Genomic DNA, 23,114 nt, shown 5'->3' on the forward strand with positions numbered 1-23,114 from the left:
CCAACCACCCGCCCTACACATGCCATACCTTGCTGACTATTGTAAATCAATGATTCAGTACCACACATTGGGTAACGTTGGCAAGCACTATAAAAATACTGCAACAGAATGCCCCCCCCCCACCCCCCCCCCTTCATTATCAAATGAACAAATGGAGAAGAGTTATGTTACAAATTAATGCATAGGATGTCCTTTCATGTCAGGGCATTTGCAGGCTATTGAAACAATAACAAATGGCTGGTGTTTGGAACAGTGGTAATCCTAATTTCACTATCTGCATTATTTTATTTTTAAACGACAATGCATGTTCATGCCCGTAATCTCATGAAATGAGTGCTTCCACCAGCATCTCTGTTTCTAAAGCAAAATGTACAAGTTGTCCCAGGGCACAAATCTGAACCACAAACTTTCTTTTATGACTATTAATCATAGAAAGAAAGTTGCAGGCCCTGGTTCGCACGCTTGCAGCTAACTCAGATAGATGCAATTTTTTTTTTTTTAAATTAAACAGTCTAAAATGCTGCTTTATTCTTGTTACAGTGAGGGATGGTGTACTCTGGGCCCTGTTTTTAGTTTGAACTTCATAATAGCCAGACAACTGTCCAGTAAACAAAACAGTATTGATTATCACAGCAATTGGAATCACCACATGGTAATGGAGAGGTATATCCTATTTATGAAATGGGAAAAAAATTATTTTGGGGAAGCATTTCATTTTAAAATGAAGATGAGTAGGGGATATAAAGCGTGGTGCCAGTCGATGTTAAAATTGTAGTGTCAATTTAAATATGCAGTGTTTCCCACTGATTTTGTTTTTATTTTAGGGAAGCATTGAATTTTCTAACAGATCATTATTACTTGATACTTGTACAGTTTTATATACCCCGAACTTGACCGAAAAGTCTTGAAGTGCTTTACATGTACGCCAAATACATTACACAAGGAAATATTAGTTTTTGAGGCATTTTCGCAGAATTACAGTCTGGTGAGACAACACCGAGATTCGAAGCCCGATCCCCATTTTCAAAGTCTGGAGCTCGGACCCTAATGGCACATCCTCTCCACTAGAGAAGTTAATTGGCTCAAAACCTTACCCTTCAGCTGAGTGTCCAGGACCTCAACAGTACAGCCATCAGTGATTGACTTGAGCTGCTGAAGTGTAATTACATAAGTGCATACGAGTACAATGGCCCACAATGCACAAGGTTTGCCTGCGAAGCCTGTCCATAGCGCTCGTAAGCAGCCCAATGTCTCCCCATGGCTGGTGAACGGCTGCTCACCCTCAGCGGGCTTCAAGTTCATGGCCCTGATTACACCTTACTGAAAAGAAGAAATGCAGTTGCTTCGCACTGACCAGACCTACACACATACTCTGGTCAGCTGCCCTGGTTATTTAAAAGACATCGTACTAACTGCATACTCAATTTCAAGCATACTGCGACCCCCTCTGACCTTGCTGTAACTGGGCCATGAATTCAGTAAGTAAAAGCCAGAACTTTCAGCTAAAATACTTTCACAGCTAATCAGGCAATACAGTTAACTGAAAACTGCTTTAGCTCGATGTGCTAACTAACCCCCTCTTTTCAATTTATAGCCCCCTCCCACTCTCCCCAAAGTGCATGCCTGGCCGTAACACTGTATTTTGCGAGGCTAATAAATGTTAATGTGCAGCTCGAAGTCAATTTCGACTACAGGAATGACTGCTTTAATGACGAAACCAGGGAGAAATCGATTTGCCCAGCTACGAACTTAAACGGCAATATGCAGTGAAGGGTATGCCCGTATGCCTTTTATTAAAAAATAAAGAAGTAAAAGACAGATAAAGCTCACCTGAATTGCCCAGGATCACATATTAGTAGGGTGTGCCCGATAGTAGGACTCAAACCAAACAACACCCAACTGCACCGCAGGTAAACGTAGGCCCGTAGTTATTTATTAAAGAAATGGAAAAAATGGAAGGGTATTTTATTTGCCCAAAATCAAAGGATGTTGCACCTTGCTGCGGTCAAAACTGGTGCCGCAGTTACTGCGTCAACTACCAAACTGTTAGTAGAATGGAAATAGGGGAATATTAAGTGATTCACAAAATATACAATGGACTCTGCGATTATTAGACAGTCGCCTGACGAGTTGTTGGCACCAAGCGCAACCAACTGGACTACCAGGCCCATGACGATCATGCATTTCTAGTTAATCATGCTCCACAAATATTTTTTAAGGAAAAAAAAAGAAGTTTGACAAATTTAAGGACTTAAAAAAATAATTATTAAAAGTTAATGGAACGAAATAATGATACCCTAAGTGATGTTACGTAACATGTTAGTCCGGAAGTAAGGAAGTTAGTAAGGAAATCTAATACAATGAAACCCGAAGTAATGGGATCTTGAGTTATGAAAATGAGACCTTGTTTGCAGTCCTGGTTCTGTCACAGTATTACATGGTATCTGAATTTTCATTGGTAGAAATGAATCAGTCCGCAATTAAACGTTTTCTGTTGATAGTTCGGGCAATTGCTTCATTTGTGCGAGACCATCTTGATGTAAGACTCACTCTCTTCCTCGTAAACAAAAATGGCACGATTTGTCGCTTCGAGGAAAAGGTTACATTCTTTCCTGCTTTTGTGTGCACGGTTGCTAAGTTCACAAACCATTAGGAAACGCAGACCCGGGCGGAATCTTTTCAGTGAGGACTCCTCTTCTTCCAGGAAAACAATGACTTCTGGGATTTGTTTTCCATTGTTCCTCGTGGCTGCAGCGCCATCTGCTGTCAAAAGCACGAAACTATCTTTCTAGAAGTGTGCAACGATCAAAGTGGAGTAATGTCTGCTGGATATTATTCGTGTTTAATGAAACTATACAACTATTTCTGTTCCTAAAAAAAAGAACATGTTTACATGGGGATAGTTTTTCACTTCTACTGGGCCATATACAGTTCTCACACACGCCTACATCAAACCCCTTCCTAATTTATTACAATGCAAGCATAGCTGCCAAGGTTTCAGATTGCCTATGTGTGACATTTTCACAATTTCTGTGTAATTGCGAGTTGCATTCAGTGACTGAGTGACACTTTCTCGCATGCAAATATCAAGCAATGAAGACAAAGGAAACATAGAAATATCAGAAAGTACTCTAATATGAGCAACTAGAAACTCTAATAAGATCTTAAAAGTGCTGCAAACCACCAGAAATGGAAGGGCACTAACCTAGTGCCCTTTGAACGTGATAGTACTGTTAAACAAGGCTAAGTTGGACACCTGTGTGTTGTGAGGCAGGACAGCAGAACATCAATTAAAACAGACCCTGCCTTAGCCAGCCTATGCCGACTGGTCCACCTGGCTTGCTCCTTTCTGGTAATCAATTAAATGTAGAGCTGAGCATCGGCAGTCTGGACTCCAGGCCGCTCTCTGGCCCACCGAGGATTAATAATTAATATTTCATTTGCACAAATGCATATAAATAGTCCCAACTAAACTCCTGTAAAGATCTGCACTAAAATGCATAGAAGTTCTAAATATGTGAATAACTGATTGTAATGGATACACTACAAGGCAACACAATTATTATTTCTTCCTTTTTGAATAATAGCCAATGTCAAAGTAATGATGTGCATTATAACCAGCTTTTTGATTTAAGATGCAGTGTGAGCATCACTGTCATGATATATTTGTGATAAAATGTGTGATTTGCTAACCTAGCTTAATTGTAAAGGTGTTCACATCACTTATTTCCAATCAGGGGCTCCAAAGAAATTCATCTACTGTGCGATATATTGTTCTTCGTAGAGATGACAGAAGATATAGGACACTTTCTCTTTATTTTGAAACGTATCATGTAGCTGTTCTTTAGGGATTTATTTTTCTGATATAGAAAGTGGAAAGGAAAGACTCAAAGCTAAAACGTGGAAATCTGAATTCTGTATCCTTCCCATTTGATTTGTCGTTTTGATTTCCGCGCGGTCCATTGATGTACCGTTGCTAATGTGTTCTAATCGGGCTTTGTGTTTAACCACATGGACATCCAAGCTGATGTTTTGCTTTCTGTGTGTGAATCACACTAACCAATTGTACAGTTTTAGTCACTAACGTGCTTACATATCTGTAAAATACTCCTCGAAAGGTTTGATGTATTCAACGCTAGTATTGTGATTTTATAAAACCAGTATGTTTGATTATCTTTTTTGGCCTAGTATGTAAGCAAACAGGATGTGAGAGGCCCGTGAACATGCATCTCTTCATAGATGCATAATAATTATACAGAGTCCGAGGTCAGCGGACTCGCGGACTGACTCCAGTTCCGCCGCAGGCAGCTCTGACCAACATTGGGTCAAGCCACAGGAGAGTCTCTGGATACTTGGGGCTGCACACATAGGTGAAAGAGCCAGCAGAGGATATTGAGGCATGTGTAGATTAGAAGGAGCCTGCTCTGCCAGTAAAAGAGTATTTATATCCCACAGTTACTGTCGCATATTTAACATTTCACACCGCGTGTGGCGCATATGCCTTTTTTCATCATCATTGTTATGAGTGTGACTGAGGAATGAATAATGGCTTCAGTGGAATATGCAGCGCGCACTCTTATAAAGCGCATTTTCACAAAATAAAAGCAGAGAATACCTCATTCCACTTACTCTTTGCGTTAACGACCTGGATTCTACCGCAGGCCGCAGAACGCCGGCCGGGGTCATTCACACAGGGCTGCTCAGCTCTGCACAACATGTGTGCTGCTGGTGGTGGGCTTTTGATGCCTGGAACCACACCGACCGGCGGCGCCGCAGTCAGTTCAGTCACTCTCAGCTGGCCCCCTCCGGTGTGGGGGTAACAGGTTGGTACCGGCGGAATTATATATTTTTAATAATAGCGGCAAGCTGTCTGTGCCGCTATATTGTCAGCAACCAAAGTCTTGAACTGCCGCTAGCTCGGCACGTGATGCACACCGGTGGCAGGACATCATGCCGCCTATTGAAGAGACTACAGTGTGTCTGACAAAACAGTCCTGATCTCACCCCCTCACTGAAAAAGAGTCCTCCTAGCTGTTGGACGCACTGACTCCTGACGTCAGTCGCAGTACGTCTAGGGTGAATAAATCTTGCTACTTTGTTACGAGAGCCTGCTAGCAGCCGAAGCCAAGCCCCAAGCCTGCTGGGAGCAGCGCAAAATACTGAAATCTGATTGGCAGAGTGCGGCGCGCACTCTGGCACTCAGATTTCAGTATTTGGTGCCTAAGCAGTGCTTGCCTTGACATGTAGGCAACGCTATAATGCATGACTTTGCATTTCAGTGTGGTGATGCGGAACACCACACAGAAATGCGTTAGTCACACCTGATGCGTGATACTTGGCAGGCCTGTGCAAGGTTCATTTTCCATCACACTTGACAAATAAATAGGTGGATATATTTTGGGAAGGGGGGGGTTGTAAATGCATGGTGAAGAAAATCATCATCTTGTTACCCGTAAAGGCTGTCCAAAACCGATTCCTGCATACGACTGATTGCACCCTGCTCCGTCAGTATACGGACTATTCCCCTACAAACCACACTATAATAACAGCCATAGCATGGCGAAGCCCAGGTTTTTATGCTGCAACATGCGAAACATGTCTGCAGAAGGGACCAAGAATTAAAATCAGATCACTAAATAAAATAATTAACTGGGATGTTTTTACTTGACCATTAGAATTATAAGGTGCTGGGTCTACGCATCATATGCTCGCAATTCACTCATGGAATGTGCGCCAACCCCAGTTTCAAGGCATTTCATGCCCCAAGTGGCTCATTTTCTCAAAATGACAAATTAAGGCAATACGAACAACGTAAGGTCTAAAACAATGTTTCAGAATTGAACCCTCTTGTATCTAAGGATAAGTCACAGCCGGGGCAAACGGGATTCCACATCCTCATACTGTGCCCAACAGATTTCGATAAAATAAGCAACATTATTATTCTAAGCGAAACTACTTCACCCATCACCAAGGCAAGTTATTTGTCCTATTGTCCTATGAGGTATAGTTTTCTACTTGGTGATAAGTTTAAATCCCTCCCTCTTTTGTTCAGTTTATTTTTTTTTCACAACAAATTTTATTGGTTTTTATCACACAATATATATATATATATATATATATATATATATATATATATATATATATATATATATATATATATATATATATATATATATATATATATATATATCCACAAGGAATCCCTCCAGCTGGAAGGACAAACGGGACGCACTCTCTGCAACCTTTTGCACTTTTTTTTTATTTTCTTAATTCCTTCATTTTACGGGATACAGGCATGAACAGATCTACGCGTTTCAGTATACCAGATACCTTGCTCACGGTCGACTGTTTACTTGGCACCGCCCCCTTTAAATTTACTAGTTGTTACATCATTTCCTGGCAGTGACCTAAGCTCCCCTTTGCATTATGGAGGATGTAGTTTTTGAATAACTTTTTGTACTTTTAGCATTTTATACGTGGAAGTCATAAAAACAAGGATTTAATGATACTTATATAATTAAAAAGACTGGAAAGAAGAGTTCAGTGTCTCTTTTTTATATGAAAAGACAGAAAATTCATTTTTCCTTTTGTACTCCTTCATTTTTACCCCTCCAGTGGGGAATGTCATTATTAGTCCATTGTTGTTACCATTTTTGAAGATGGAAAGTTCATTCCCATTTTCCCTTTAATATTTCCTCATTTTTGCCCCTCTGGTGGGGAATATCCGTATTGTTATTAAATGACATGAATTCTCCATCCATCTTTTCTTTTCTTTCCTTTTCCCATCTTTCATTACATGATTTTCTTTTTATATATTATTCTTCGCTATTTCACTCAGTCCATATTTTTTTCTAATATTTCCACTTTGCTTTTATAGTATAATTCAGTTCTTATTTTCATTTTATATCTTTTTTTATTTTCATTATTTTTTGGGAAGCTGTAGTTAATTATAAATGTATGTAGAGCTCTTCTGATTGGTTGAGGCCATGCGGCTGCAGTGTTCGCAATTTCAAAATGTAACGTGACTCCTTCTGGCGCAATTTTTTTTCCCGATCTCCACCACGTTCTTTTCTTGGGATTGTCTCAATTCCATACAATTTCAATTGCTTCCAGTCCCCTTGATGACATTGCTCCATATGTTTGGCTACTGCATTGGATTTGTCCTTGTGTACTGTCGCTCTTATGTGTTCTAATATTCTCTTTATCAGTTCGAAAATCGTACTCCCTACATACCTCAATGGGCATGGGCATTCCAATATGTAGATTGTATATTGAGTCTTACATGTTATCAATTGTCGGATTTCCCATATTTTGTTATCCGCCATTTTTACTTCCTTTGTCTGTTTGGCGATTTGGCAGGCTTTACACATATGACATTTTATGAAGCCTTTTGTATTCAGCCATGTAGTTTCTTTGCCTTTTCCTTTAAAATGGCTGTGAATTAGATGATCTTTTAAGTTTTTAGCTCTCCTGTATGTCACTGTTGGATGCTTCCCTACTAATTCTTTTACAGTGGCATCTAGCTGTAATATCTTCCAATTATTTCTTAGGATGCCCACTACTTGTTTGCTCTCTAGTGAGTAATCCGTTATAAGTCGAATTGTCTCCTGCTCTGTTATCCTTTGTTTTCGAGATAAACACTCTTCTCGTGTTTTGCTGTTCGTTCTTTCCCAGCATTTTTTAACAATATTAGTATTGTATTTCCTTTTCTTGAATCTTTCCATGGTGATATTTCCATGCTTTCGCATGATGGAAGCTTGTTGCTTCCAAGGTAGCATTTGTTGCTGTGCTTTTTCTGTGCAATGTTGTCTGTATATGGCCATTTTTTATGTAAATTTCTGTGTCCAAGAATACTACTTTTACTTTACTGAACAATTCAAAGTATTCTTGCAATTCCATTATTGTGCCATCCCATATAATGAATAAGTCGTCAATAAAGCGTCTCCAACTGACAACCTTATTCAACATTCTGTCATTGTTCGCACTCCATGCTACCTCCTTTTCCCAGTACCCCATCGCTAAACAGGCGTAGCTGGGACTAAATGAAAATCCCATCGCAGTACCATTCCTCTGGCGATACACTTCCTCTCCGAAAACAAAGATATTTTTATTGAGGTATATTGATATCATTTCCAAGAGCATTTTATTATGTTCACAGTATTTGATGTTACGATCTTGTAAAAAGAAATTGCATGCTTCCAAGCCCATGTCATTCCCTATATTTGTGTACAGGGATATGACATCCATTGTTACCAATTGATATGTTTCCTGCAAGGGAGTATTTTGCAGCAGCCTCAACAGGTCCGTTGTGTCTTGTATATAGGAGCTAAGTTGAGTTACGTAGGGAAATAAAAAATAGTCAATGTAATTAGCCATGGGTTCCAACAAGGATCCTTTTGCTGACAAGATGGGTCTGCCCGGTGTTTTTTTCTGATCCTTGTGAAGTTTTGGCAGGAAATAAATTGTAGCTGTGATCGGATGAGTCACTGTTAAATATTTTCGTTCATCCTCATTTATAAGTTCTTGTCCTGCCCATTCTTGAAGCCTGTTATCAACTGCTTCTTTTATTTCCAAGGTTGGGTTCTTTTTCAATCTTTCATAGTATTCGATGTTCCAAAGTTGGCGATGTGCTTCCAAAGCATACGCTCCTTATTCCAAAATCACTATGTTTCCCCCCTTGTCTGCCATTTTGATTTCTATTTGGTCATCAGTTGTTAGGTTCAGCAGGGCATCCCTTTCTTGTTTGGTCAAGTTATCTGTAAACTCCGGACCTTTTAATTTATACAGATCTTGAATGACCGCTTCCTGAAATAAATCTATTTTATTTCCTGATGCCAATTGAGGGTAAAACTTTGACTTCGGTTTCATGCCACTCAAGCCCGCTCCTCCTTGTGAGATTGCCATGGTCAAAGGGATTTCCTCTCCCTCAGCAGCATCTAGATTTAGTAATGTCAGGAAGCTCTCAGAATCTTTGACTTGTATACTTGCTATTGTCTCTTCCGATGTTTTTTTTTTGTTTGTTCTGTTTTTCCGCAAAAAAATTAGCTAACTTTATTTACCGGATATATAGGTATAAGTCTATCCTTACTTGTGCTAGATCCATTCTTCTTGTTGGGCAAAAATGTATGCCCCTTTTTAATAAAGATGTTTCCATTTCCGAAATGGATCTTTTGGATAGATTCACCACCTGCAGTTCTTCCTTCATTTGTTCTTCTGGCGCAGACTCCTCGTTTCTGTTCCTGTCTTTTCTGTAGTTGCATTTGCGTCTTTTACCACTTCTTTTGGGTTTCTTTGTGACCATTGCTGTCCTCTTCCTCTTCCCCTTTCTTGTTGAAATGTGGGTCGATTTTGCTCCCATTATCTCTGTTGCAATACTAGGCGCATGTCCCCTAAAAAAGACAACTTGCTCCTATTTGCTTCAGTTGATTGCTCCCCATCACTGGGGTCATTGGATATTAGAGAGGAGGCACTGCTTGAGAAGCTTGTTGTGCTATTCCAAGTCGCTTGTTCTTTCATCGCATCAAATTTTCGAGAGAAAGTAAATATGCGCCCCTCCGCATAATCGTTCGAATCTCTGATGAATTTGGAATGCTTGCGTTCCCTAACTATATCCTCATGTTTGTCAATCTGTACTTCAAGCTCTTCTTTAAATTTAGTAATTTCTGTTGTCATTTTTAATGATGATAATTCCTTTCTGTGGACAGCAATGGTCACAAAGAAACCCAAAAGAAGGGGTAAAAGACGCAAATGCAACTACAGAAAAGACAGGAACAGAAATGATGAGTATGCGCCGGAAGAACAAATGAAGGAAGAACTGCAGGTGGTGAATCTATCCAAAAGATCCATTTCGGAAATGGAAACATCTTTATTAAAAAGGGGCATACATTTTTGCCCAACAAGAAGAATGGATCTAGCACAAGTAAGGATAGATTTATACCTATATATCCGGTAAATAAAGTTAGCTAATTTTTTTGCGGAAAAACAGAACAAACAAAAAACAAAAACATCGGAAGAGACAATAGCAAGTGTACAAGTCAAAGATTCTGAGAGCTTCCTGACATTACTAAATCTAGATGCTGCTGAGGGAGAGGAAATCCCTTTGAACATGGCAATCTCACAAGGAGGAGCGGGCTTGAGTGGCATGAAACCGAAGTCAAAGTTTTACCCTCAATTGGCATCAGGAAATAAAATAGATTTATTTCAGGAAGCGGTCATTCAAGATCTGTATAAATTAAAAGGTCCCGAGTTCACAGATAACTTGACCTAATAAGAGAGGGATGCCCTGCTGAACCTAACAACTGATGACCAAATTGAAATCAAAATGGCAGACAAGGGGGGAAACATAGTGATTTTGGAAAAAGGAGCGTATGCTTTGGAAGCACATCGCCAACTTTGGAACATCGAATACTATGAAAGACTGAAAAAGAACCCAACCTTGGAAATAAAAGAAGCAGTTGATAACAGGCTTCAAGAATGGGCAGGACGAGAACTTATAAATGAGGATGAACGAAAATATTTAACAGTGACTCATCCGATCACAGCTACAATTTATTTCCTGCCAAAACTTCACAAGGATCAGAAAAAAACACCGGGCAGACCCATCTTGTCAGCAAAAGTATCCTTGTTGGAACCCATGGCTAATTACATTGACTATTTTTTATTTCCCTACGTAACTCAACTTAGCTCCTATATACAAGACACAACGGACTTGTTGAGGCTGCGGCAAAATTCTCCCTGGCAGGAAACATATCAATTGGTAACAATGGATGTCATATCCCTGTACACAAATATAGGGAATGACATGGGCTTGGAAGCATGCAATTTCTTTTTACAAGATCGTAACATCAAATACTGTGAACATAATAAAATGCTCTTGGAAATTATATCAATATACCTCAATAAAAATATCTTTGTTTTCGGAGAGGAAGTGTATCGCCAGAGGAATGGTACTGCGATGGGATTTTCATTTAGTCCCAGCTACGCCTGTTTAGCGATGGGGTACTGGGAAAAGGAGGTAGCATGGAGTGCGAACAATGACAGAATGTTGAATAAGGTTGTCAGTTGGAGACGCTTTATTGACGACTTATTCATTATATGGGATGGCACAATAATGGAATTCCAAGAATACTTTGAATTATTAAATAACAGTAAAACAAACTTAAAATTTACTTATGAAATCAGTAAAGAAAAAGTAGTATTCTTGGATACAGAAATTTACATCAAAAATGGCCATATACAGACAACATTGCACAGAAAAAGCACAGCAACAAATGCTACCTTGGAAGCAACAAGCTTCCATCAAAAACCCCTAATCTCTAGCATTCCTTATGGGGAGTTCTTGAGGATTCGGCGAATCTGCAGTGAAGAAGAAGAATGGCGAAAGCATGGAAATATCACCATGGAAAGATTCAAGAAAAGGAAATACAATACTAATATTGTTAAAAAATGCTGGGAAAGAACGAACAGCAAAACACGAGAAGAGTGTTTATCTCGAAAACAAAGGATAACAGAGCAGGAGACAATTCGACTTATAACGGATTACTCACTAGAGAGCAAACAAGTAGTGGGCATCCTAAGAAAGAATTGGAAGATATTACAGCTAGATGCCACTGTAAAAGAATTAGTAGGGAAGCATCCAACAGTGACATACAGGAGAGCTAAAATCTTAAAAGATCATCTAATTCACAGCCATTTTAAAGGAAAAGGCAAAGAAACTACATGGCTGAATACAAAAGGCTGCATAAAATGTCATATGTGTAAAGCCTGCCAAATCGCCAAACAGACAAAGGAAGTAAAAATGGCGGATAACAAAACATGGGAAATCCGACAATTGATAACATGTAAGACTCAATATAGATTCTACATATTGGAATGCCCATGCCCATTGAGGTATGTAGGGAGTACGATTTTCTAACTGAAAAAGAAAATATTAGAACACATAAGAGCGACAGTACACAAGGACAAATCCAATGCAGTAGCCAAACATATGGAGCAATGTCATCAAGGGGACTAGAAGCAATTGAAATTGTATGGAATTGAGACAATCCCAAGAAAAGAACGTGGTGGAGATCGGGAAAAACAATTGCGCCAGAAGGAGTCACGTTACATTTTGAAATTGCGAACACTGCAGCCGCATGGCCTCAACTAATCAGTAGAGCTCTACATACATTTATAATTAACTACAGCTTCCCAAAAAATAATGAAAATAAAAAAAGATATAAAATGAAAATAAGAACTGAATTATACTATAAAAGCAAAGTGGAAATATTAGCAAAAAATATGGACTGAGTCAAATAGCGAAGAATAATATATAAAAAGAAAATCATGTAATGAAAGATGGGAAAAGAAAAGAAAAGAAAAGATGAATGGAGAATTCATGTCATTTAATAACAATAAGGATATTCCCCACCAGAGGGGCAAAAACGAGGAAATATTAAAGGGAAAATGGGAATGAACTTTCCATCTTCAAAAATGGTAACAACAATGGACTAATAATGACATTCCCCACTGGAGGGGTAAAAATGAAGGAATACAAAAGGAAAAAAGAAAAATGAATTTTCTGTCTTTTCATATAAAAAAGAGACACTCAACTCTTCTCTCCAATCTTTTTAATTATATAATTATCATTAAATCCTTGTTTTTGTGACTTCCACGTATAAAAAGATAAAAATATAAAAAGTTATTCAAAAACTACATCCTCCATAATGCAAAGAGGAACTTAGGTCACTGCCAGGAAATGATGTAACAACTAGTAATTTAAAAGGGGCGGTGCCAAGTAAACAGTTGATCGTGAGCAAGGTATCTGGTATACTGAAACGCGTAGATCTGTTCATGCCTGTATCCCGTAAAATGAAGGAATTAAGAAAATAAAAAAAAGTGCAAAAGGTTGAAGAGAGTGCGTCCCGTTTGTCCTTCCAGCTGGAGGGATTACTTGTGGATTTAAAGCGGCGTATATATATGTGTGTGTGTGTGTGTGTGTGTGTGTGTGTGTGTGTGTGTGTGTGTGTGTGTGTGTATATATATATATATAATCACAGAAAATCCCTAGAACTATGATAATATACAAGAAAACTTTCACTTTGACCAAACCCCTTGGATCATCGACAATGTAGCTATGCAAATACATCACAGGTGTCAATGTCAACTCTTTATGTCTCTTGACCAAATTGTCTAATTTCAACATTTTGTCTCGTCTTTTTTGTGAACCCAGCAACTGAAGGGGAAGATCCTTGTGAAAGGAAAGAAGCTGAACAGGCTGGCGAATAGCTCCATGCCCAACGGCCACAGCAGCGCGGAAGCGGCAGATGTGTCTGAGGAAGACGAAGCGGCAGAAATGGAGGATGAATCTGTGAAGCATAAAGTTGCAAATAAAAACGATGTAAGTGCATCACTGAGGGTTTTTCGGACTCAGTGCTCAGTTTGTGGTTGCAGGTGGTGGGTACTAGAGCTTTTTTTTTTTCATCATCAGACTTTGTCCCTGAATAATAGTGCAAGGCAGAAAAGGAAGGGAGAGAAAGATAGGATAACTGTTACAAAAGTTGAAGGCATTGATGAAAATGGACCTGCTAGAGTGACATAAACAGACTGGCACGCTAAGGCAGTGGGTGCGAGATGCCATGTTTAGTCCCTATGCGGAGCTGCAGGGAGACGCCCATTGCAGTCTGAACTGGGTTGCAATCTAGTGTAATAGTGACACACAGTCCTAGGTAGCAGTGTCTCCTTAAAGCCAGTTTCCAAACTTGGGTCATTGTACCAACACTTTGCACTGGTACAAATGCAAAGCAAAGCCCTTATTGCCTTGTCTTACTGCTTGTTTGGTAGCTAAGAGAGCAAGCACATTTGCACCACTGCTTTTTACAGAGTTTTTTGGCATCAGGGTAAAAATTTGAAAATGGATTATGGAACCATTTCTGAACATAAATTACAAACATGGTTGCTTATAAATTATTTTGTGTGTGTCATAGAGACTTTCACAAAGACCACAATCCATATCTCACAGTGCCACAAATAAACAAATTGAGTTTGCATCCAACACAGTCTGATCTTTAACTTTTTAAAAACTGTAGAAATAGATGCCCTACACTTCCTATAATGCCAGCACAGCACAAATAACATGAATTCAGTTTGTGCCATGTGTGCCCTTGTGCAAATAAGGGTTGCTTTGTTTCCCATTATGCGACCAGCATAAATGTTGCCAATGGATTTGCCCTACATTTGTTGCACTATTTTAATGTTTCTCTAGTATGACCCTTGAAGTGATGCTTCAACTAAGTTGTGTGCTGATGAAAGACTGAAAAACTATACAGGTTAAAAGGCAGCAGTGTCTCGTGCTATCAGACCATGTCTAGACCCACTATGCTTCCATCCACCCCAACAATTATGCGAAAGGTAGTAGTGAGGCAAGACCACTTAGTAAGATTCCAAACATAAGATTATTTGGGTTTACATAAACTATAGACTCATTCTATATAAATGAGATAAACTCACCAGATTCATGTAAAAAAGTCATGCAAAAATACATATTCGTCCAAACATTAATCAACCACATAAAAAAAATAGTCCGTTCCTTTTTAATTAATTTCTCTTGAAATTATTTTGTGCTCAACAGACTATCCATAGCGTCTGTCGGTGATTTATTCATGTCTCTTTTTTGCTCTTTTGTTGATACATTGAATTGCTTGTACTTCTGGGATTAGGGGAGATTGAATACCACAGTGACAATGAATGGTTTGTAACTGTCCAAACTGGAAAACCCTTGCACCATTTTGCAAGGCTTGCATTGCTAAGCACCTTTATTTATTGATACATGATGCTGTCATTTAGCTAGCTCAAGAGCATGGGAAGACTAATGAAATCATAATTCTTCAACCGAAAGACCGTTAAAGTTCAGAACATCTTCCAATGTTGAAGCAAGTATAAGTGAGTTAGATCTTCTGTGCTCCCAAAATTATGTAGTTTGTGTCTTGAAACCTTGGTATAGAGAGGTCATATCTGCTTGATCGGAAATGAATCCTCAATCCTACAGATAGGAGGATGCAAGGAAGAGCCTCAGTCAGGGCCGGACTGGCCTTAGCGGGCACCGGGCGTTTCCCCGATGGGCCACCAGGGTGGGGGCCGGTTTTTGGCCCCTTTGGGGCCGTTTTTGTTACCGGAGGTCGGCAATATCGGCCCCCTGTAACAAAATTGGGCAAAACCGGCCCTAGCAAACAGCTCTGCCGCACCCCCCTCCCCTCCCTGGGGAGCTGTTCCCAGTCCGGCCCTGGCCCCAGAGGTTGATCCAGTACCCTAATGCTTTTATTATCTAAATGCACTGGCATGCATGGGGACTAATTAGCCATTAAGAAAGAAATAAGAGTGAGAGTAGACCATCCAATGAACTAAATCCATAATAGACGAAAATGTTGTAATTTCTGTGAACAATGGTAAAAAATTCTCAGGTTGGACATGACTACCTTGAACTATCTTTTTTGAACCCATTTACTTTTGTGCCACTAAATTAGCCAAGCATGTAAAAATGCGGTGTATATAGGTATATATTACCCAGGAGACTGTTGCCTGTTGGTGTCTGGGCACTGCGAAAGCCTATGCCTGAGCAGTGAGGTCAGTTCAGGCGTACTTATCCTTAAGCATCGGTCCCCTTCAACCCCGGTTCATGTGCCTGATAAAACTATAATTCTTGCTGCCTGCCATATAAGACATTGATATTATTGCATTCGGCCTTGCTCACTCTCTCTTTCACTTTTGACCTCTGCATCAATATTTTAACAATGTGTGCACTTCGCTCTTTATGAGACAATCCAGACCATGTCATGAGTGATGTAATATGTGATGTCATCAGCAGTGCATTGCGGGGGCGCGAGTTATAGTTAGCTGAACTAACTATAACGGGGGAATTTCAGTGGTTTTGTACGAGGGAAATGTCCAGCTAACTATAACGCCCCTGACATTTTTTCAGTGAATTTCAAAGGTTTTATAAATGCTAATTCCTAACTATAACGTGCCTGAAACCTATGGTTTTTTAAGTGATTTTCAAAGGTTTTTTAAATGCTAATTCCTATCTATAATTTATCTCTAATCTATGATTTTTAATGATTTTCATAGAATTTCTAAATCTTTATTTTTCAGTGTATCAATTCCGTTCTGTTTTTTATATTGTTTTTCACCATTTTTTAAGTTTTTTTAAAATGTATTTCTTTAAAAAACTAAAAAATATTATTTGTTTTGAATGAATTAAAAAAAAAAAATTGTAATTATTTTTAACTATTTAAAAAATATATTTTTTAAACTATATTTGTCATACTTTGTTATTATTTTTTTTTCAATTATTTTTTGGATTTGCGCACCCTATGCGCACCTTTCTCAATTCCTGCACGGAACATAGTCGCCATTTTACGATTGTAGTGTAGGATTCGCGAACGGTGTGCGTTGGGTACGTATTTTCGTGCACGATTGCTATGCGACCGGTACGTGACTCCAAGCCCATACGCGACACGTACGAAGTACGTTACGCGACGTTCGAGCGCTTCCGCGAAACGTCATGTGCGTGGTTGACGCGGTGGGTGCGTAAATCCCACTAAATATTTTAAGTCAAAAAACATATATATATATATATATATATATATATAATCACAAAATGCCCAAGCATATCTGGAGGCACACGCCACTGTTGCAAACCAACGGTTTATTAAATTCATAGCGACCAGCAGGAGCAATCCGGAGTTACAGTCTTTTCGCCAACGCGTTTCGAGGATTCATCCTCTTATTCCTGGGCAACTGTATCATCAAAGTCAATTAGAAAGGACCAACATGCCTTTTAGTAATGTTCCCGCGCATAGTGGGTGTAGCTTAGTGCACAGGGGCATGCTGGAACATGTAGTTAATCCCCTGAGTGGGGTTCCAATGACTTCTTTGGCAGTAATATTCTTACCCTGAGTAGGGTTCCGGATGGAGCGCTGGTTGTTTTCTGCTGGTAACAGTAGCGCCGTGTTGGTAAGGAATAGTTCCCACCGCGGCCTCTCCATTTATATAAGATGGTGCTCTCCAGCGCGGCAGGGCTGCCGCGTTAAAAATGTAATCACAAAATGCCCAAGCATATCTGGAGGCACACGCCACTGTTGTAAACCAACGGTTTATTAAATTCATAGCGACCAGCAGGAGCAATCCGGAGTTAGTCTTTTCGCCAACGTGTTTCGAGGATTTATCCTCTTCTTCCTGGGCAACTGTATCATCAAAGTCAATTAGAAAGGACCAGCATGCCTTTTAGTAATGTTCCCGCCCATAGTGGGTGTAGCTTAGTGCACATGGGCATGCTGGAACATGTAGTTAATCCCCTGAGTGGGGTTCCAATGACTTCTTTGGCAGTCTTATTCTTACCATGAGTAGGGTTCCGGATGGAGCGCTGGTTGTTTTCTGCTGGCAACAGTAGCGCCGTCATTGGAACCCCACTCAGGGGATTAACTACATGTTCCAGCATGCCCCTGTGCACTAAGCTACACCCACTATGGGCGGGAACATTACTAAAAGGCATGCTGGTCCTTTCTAATTGAATATATATGTATGTATGTATTTCATGTAAATATTAAGGGAAGATATAATCTAAGCTACTCATAAAATTAATATATTTTTACTTTTAATCATCCTATATTGCTTTTAAATGCAATTTCACGGATTCGCGCTTGGTGCGTGCTGCCTATGCGCACGGTGCGCGGATCCCATGTGACCTGAAAAGAAGAGATTTGATAGGTTCATTAGACTTCCTATTCTAACTATTGAAAGACCCCACCCATTTCAATCATTCTTCTTAGACCTTCTTTGGCGAAGCATCTCTCTGCTGAGAAGAATTTTTACACTTAGATCAAACTTTTTTTCCAAACAATGGCTTCAGGGCAGCAGGCATCTCCAGCATCTGCTCATTCATCTGAAGATGAATTTCTGGTAGAACCACCACGCCCAGAAAGGTACTCATCTGTGGTATGGACATTGTTTACTTTTCCAGAGGGGCAAACCAAAACTAATGCCACCTTAGTGACATGCAAGATATGTCACTGAGTGCTCTCCTGTGGCGATCCAACCAAAAAGTATTCATGTGGTACAGCCAGCATGAAAAAGCACCTGAACACCACGCATCCAGTCAACCTGGCACGTGAAGAGTGCCAAAGAATTCGAGTTCTTCCTGGTCCTTCAGAGGCATCACAGCCGAGTACTTTGCGTGTGGATCCATCAGACCAACACTTGGACATCCGTCCACACTTTGCCACATTGAAAGTGCTCTGCATAAAATGCAACGCCGTCCTTTGCTACAGAGAGCAGTCCATTGACTTAATTTGCAGGAAGCAAGAAAACCATCATTGCTGATTTTTTATTTTTTTATTTTTTCCCTGAAGTTTGTTTTGTTCCTCCAGTTCTGCTTTTTCCTTTTTTTCCAGAAAAACCCCCAAGAATTAAAAATTGTTCAGAGAACCAAGAAAAAAAATATAAAAGAAAAGAACTAACTTTCCTGGTTTAAATAAAGAGCTATATTTGTTAGTGTGTGAACGTTTAAATTAATGTGTGTGTAGTGCGTAATTGACTGAACTAATGCATTAGTGCAGAGCTATGAGGAAGTGCTGCAGCATCACACAGTAACCTCTTTAACTGCAGTGTGTTGTAGTACTTCTGAAGCACAGGGATGCAACATATGTACATAAATATGTTGCAAATCTATTTTTCTCTCTGCACGGCTGCTTAAACTGCAGCCATATGGTGACACAGGCACCCTTGCACCATGGTGCCAGGATATGTGTCATGTGGTGTTTGTTTTTGTGCAGGAAGACACACCTTCCTGCACAAAAACAATCAGTAAAGGCATTTTTCTCCTTCAATGTATGCTGAGCATTTTAGCATGTATTGAAGGTTAAAAAATGAGGAGAAATGAAAACAATTCTCCTTGTTTGTGCTTTGCTACACCAAGTGGAGAATGGTGCAGCATTCACACACATGTCCAGATTTATTATTTTTGATAAATCTGGAGATGTGTCTTGTACTATGAGTATTCTGTGCAATCACGCACAGCAACACTTATAGAACACCCTTTCAACGCAAAGTGGTGTGTATGACGAGGTCGTATTTACATTAAGAGAAAAAGGTACACAGAGTGCCTTTTCCTCTATTTCTAAATATAAAAGCGTGTCTTGCGCTATAACTATGTTACAAAAAGTAACATATTTCTGTTTGGAAAATTGCTTGTGAATGATAGGAGGTAAGCACCGATGTTTGTCTGCAAAGATGCTCAAAGAAGAATGATTGAAATGATTGCAGTCCTTCAATACGTAGAATGGGAAATATTATGAACCACGCAAATCTGTTTTTTGGAGGTCATATGATATCCTATGACAGAGAGATTCCAAAACTACATAGGTATAAACAGGGTGTTTTGAAAAACGTATTAAAACTTTGTAGCTTGCAGATCTGCCCATTGTGGATATTAATACTTAATTAAACTTGCCTTCACAGTATTAGAAATAAAAAATGGTACACATTTTTTTCAGTTTTTTGTAATGTAAATTGTAGTAAATTGCTTATTTTAGAATTAGGATCTGTGAAATAAAAGAAAAAATAGTTATAACATGTAATAATACATTTGTAACAACACAGCATCATTTAAACAAAGTAATTTGTTTGCCTTTTTTGCTGTTCTCAGAATATATTGAATTTCACTAGAAATAGTGATTTCAATCGTACTCATCACATAACAGCGGGCAAAAAAAACAATGAAAAAGATTGTTTAAAAAAAAACAACATGCTATTCTCAGTAAAATACCAGAAAATACAAATCACACATATATAAAATGCTTATTGCTAACAAAATTTTATAACTTAAATATTCACCAAGTCAATGAGTAAGAAAAAGTTCATAATTCAAACATATGCCTTTCCTTGAGGCCAAATGGTATTTTTGCACTGTTTTTTATATAAATTGTCCAATGGTAATCCTAATAAATTATAATAATAAATTCCTCAGAGAGTGAATTATATTCCTAAAACTTTGGCTTTAAAAAATATTAGGTAGGAATTTGGTAATTCACTAGGCAAACGTTGTTTGAAAACCAACTGGGCATCATTACAAAGTGTCCAGCCTTTGTCACATTTTAGATAGGCAGTGTAATGTCCAGATGTTGTGGAAGGACCATCATGGAAAATTATTGCAATTGCTACAAAAGTCCTTCCTGATATTGATAGTTGTGTTGCTACAAATTGCTTTATTAAAGTATCCAATTTTCTTCCATCAGCTGTACAACGTTGCATCATTAAAATTATATACTGTCCATATATTTTTTTAAATAATGTGGATAACATTTCTGATTTACATTGGCTACACTCCATGTTTTGATTTGCAGCTTTAACTAATTTATTGAAAGACACTGATTTACAGTCCGGTAATGTTAAATATAGAAATCTTTCAGTGTCTACATTAGTGCTAGATGTATACATACAATTTTAACAATGATATTCCCATTTGTAACAAAGGCCAAAAATATTTTCTATTTCTACACCTTCATTTTCAAAAATGGTAAGCATATACATTAAAAATTCCTGAGCATCTTGTTGGATATTGTGCGTAAATTGTGTACAACCAGAACACACATCCAAAAGATTACGAACATCTGAAACAGTTTGTATTTTACTTGTATCTGTTCTCAATTTTTCATAAACAGAATGCAACAAGGAACAAAATCTTTTTTCCCGATTCTGCATAATTTGTTCTTGCAAACCTTCAAGATAAAAAAACAACATTGACCACTACATTAGCATAGCAGTTGACACCTGAACTATTTTCAGACTGATAACCAACAATCTCTTCAATAGTGTCCTTTTTAGGTCTCGCTGGCATTGCAGCGCGAAGCGCTGCGCCAACGAGAACTATTGTTGCCGTGATGCCTCTCAAGGGAGACAGACCGGGGCACGCGCAGCGATCGGGGTCTGTGGACGCGCTTCTGAGACGCTTGCGCAAACGCGCACACACACAAACACACACGCGCGCGCGCGCACACACCCCGCCGCTGCCGACCCCCCCCTCACGGCTGCCTAACTCGAGCGCACACACCTCGCCACCGCCGCCGCCCCCCCCCCCCCCTGTTTAGGACTTGTGCCCTGCTTAAAGTGTTGGGTAAAAGAACATCATATAAAGGCTAATGTGCGTACAAGAGTCATAAAGGAAGGTAAACAGTATTCAGAGGTCATTCGGGGCACAAAACGGCCCCCTGGTGATACGTGGAACAAAAATCCTGCAAAAAACGCCAAGCTGCTCTGTCGTTTAAGTGTCTGGTCCGTGAGTGTCTGCAGAGTGTACTGCCCTTAGAACTTAGGGGGAGAATAATGTTGCGGGGGCAGAGACGCCATTCATTGCTCTCTGAAAAGCACAGTAAACGCCCAGTAAAAAACACAAAGAGCAGACTTTCCATCTTACCTTTCCACCTGCAGAGGTGAGCGCAGATATGCTCCGAGACTCCGCCATCTTCCGGCACTCGAATAGGTAGCTGCGCTAGCATTTGTGGCGTGTTCCCTAGCACTACTGAAACAATATCGCGAGAGTTAGGAAAAAGTGAACGGCGAGAAGAGCACAGGGGCTTTTCTCGAGAGATCTGTTGAACGTGTCGCACTTTGACTTGGTTTTATAGTAACCGCTTTGTTGCTTTTCTCTAAAGTAGTGGTTTGCTGAAAAATATGCTTGGTGAAGCAAGCACTTGTTTCTACTGCTGCCCTTCCCTGCTCTACAAGCCAAGCTTGTATCTTTGGTGCTTCTGCTCGTCGCTTGTTGCAATGTTATGCAGCGTGAACTCGACCTGCGAGTATCGGGGTGTTTCATATGAGCAACACTTACATTACAAGAGCACATGTATTTTTCTGTAGGTGGGGAGATTAAGTGATTTGCCCAGAATTTCAGAATGTGGAGACAACGCCGAGACTGGAACCTGATTCCCTAGCTCAAAATTCGGCAGGTCCGGCACATACTCTAACTCTTTGTTTGATGTCCTTAAAGTAAGGGAACACCATTCACCCTTTTGGATAATAGTGTCACTGATTCTAAGGGTGAAATGAGCATACCATGGGACTGTTGTACCCGACTCTTTTTGTTGTCTGATGCCAGTGCTTTGACGCAATCAGGACGTAAAATAGCACTATCTCAATGCTCTACTCTGTGTAACATTCTTCCTAGATTTCTGTCACAGTGTCAGGCGCAGTAGACTCAGTTCGCTAGTCCTTTTTAAAACTATAACTTAGGATAAATGCTCTTGCCTGTTGAAAAATTGAATTATTGAGTTCTGCACATCATTTTAATGAAATACTAATCCAGTGCAGATTTCACTACCTCTCGTCGCGTGCTCTAATTGACATGCCGCCTGCAGCTGATTGCTGCACTCACTGCTCAGTTATATAGCTATTTTCCTGACAGTTTAGTCCCTCAAACAAGTCACAGCAACCAGGCGCCACGAGCTTCTTTCCATTTATATCATCATGGGGAATCAAAGCGTCAGGGGTGATAGGAAGATGGCGGTGAAATGCAGACAAATGCTGTTGACCTTTCAAAAGGAAAAAAAAACGTGATTACGAAATACCTACTTATTTTTGAAGTATGGATTGGAATGTGTTTATGTCTTTCTGCATTTTCGTGTCACGTCCAAATGGTACTTTTTACTGATTTCGACTTTTTATTTTATTATATTTTGGGCATATTTACTAAGGGTGTATAGCTGTAGCTGCGGCACTGTAGGGGCTCTATATTTTTGTGGCATGGCAATACTGAACTTTGTAATAACTTTTATTGTTTACTTTATAATTTTTCTTGGGCATTCACTAAGCCAAGTAGCTGTAGCTCAGGCTCTGTAGGGGCCCTGTATGTGTGAGTACCAGTCTTTAAAAAATGCGCCTACCGCATCTGATGTTTAAGCAAGGCTTCCTGGCGCTGTGTGTTAATGGGCTTGAAGCTGTCAGAGTTGCGGGAAGCAAATGTTGTCATCCACACATCCTGACTCTTTCTGAGAGAAGCAAGTCAAGGTTCACGTGTGTCACAGTGCACTTCTCTCTCCTGCACCTCTTTCATCTTCAACTTGAAAGGAAAGAGTGATTTGGAAAAA

At 39.6% G+C, this 23,114-nt stretch overlaps 1 protein-coding gene across 2 annotated transcripts in view; it reads left to right on the forward strand.

Annotated features, from left to right (window-relative positions):
- The window catches only part of PLCD1 (phospholipase C delta 1), a 413,368-nt gene that overhangs the window by 316,500 nt on the left and 73,754 nt on the right, over window positions 1–23,114 (forward strand). For both annotated transcript variants that reach the window (XM_085628871.1, XM_085628870.1), the window contains exon 9: window positions 13,211–13,378. In XM_085628871.1, the coding sequence (XP_085484997.1) occupies window positions 13,211–13,378 (168 nt within the window). The remainder of the gene's footprint in view (window positions 1–13,210; window positions 13,379–23,114) is intronic.

Source organism: Triturus cristatus, chromosome 10, assembly GCF_964204655.1.
Source record: "Triturus cristatus chromosome 10, aTriCri1.1, whole genome shotgun sequence".
Classification (NCBI taxonomy): Eukaryota; Metazoa; Chordata; class Amphibia; order Caudata; family Salamandridae; genus Triturus; species Triturus cristatus.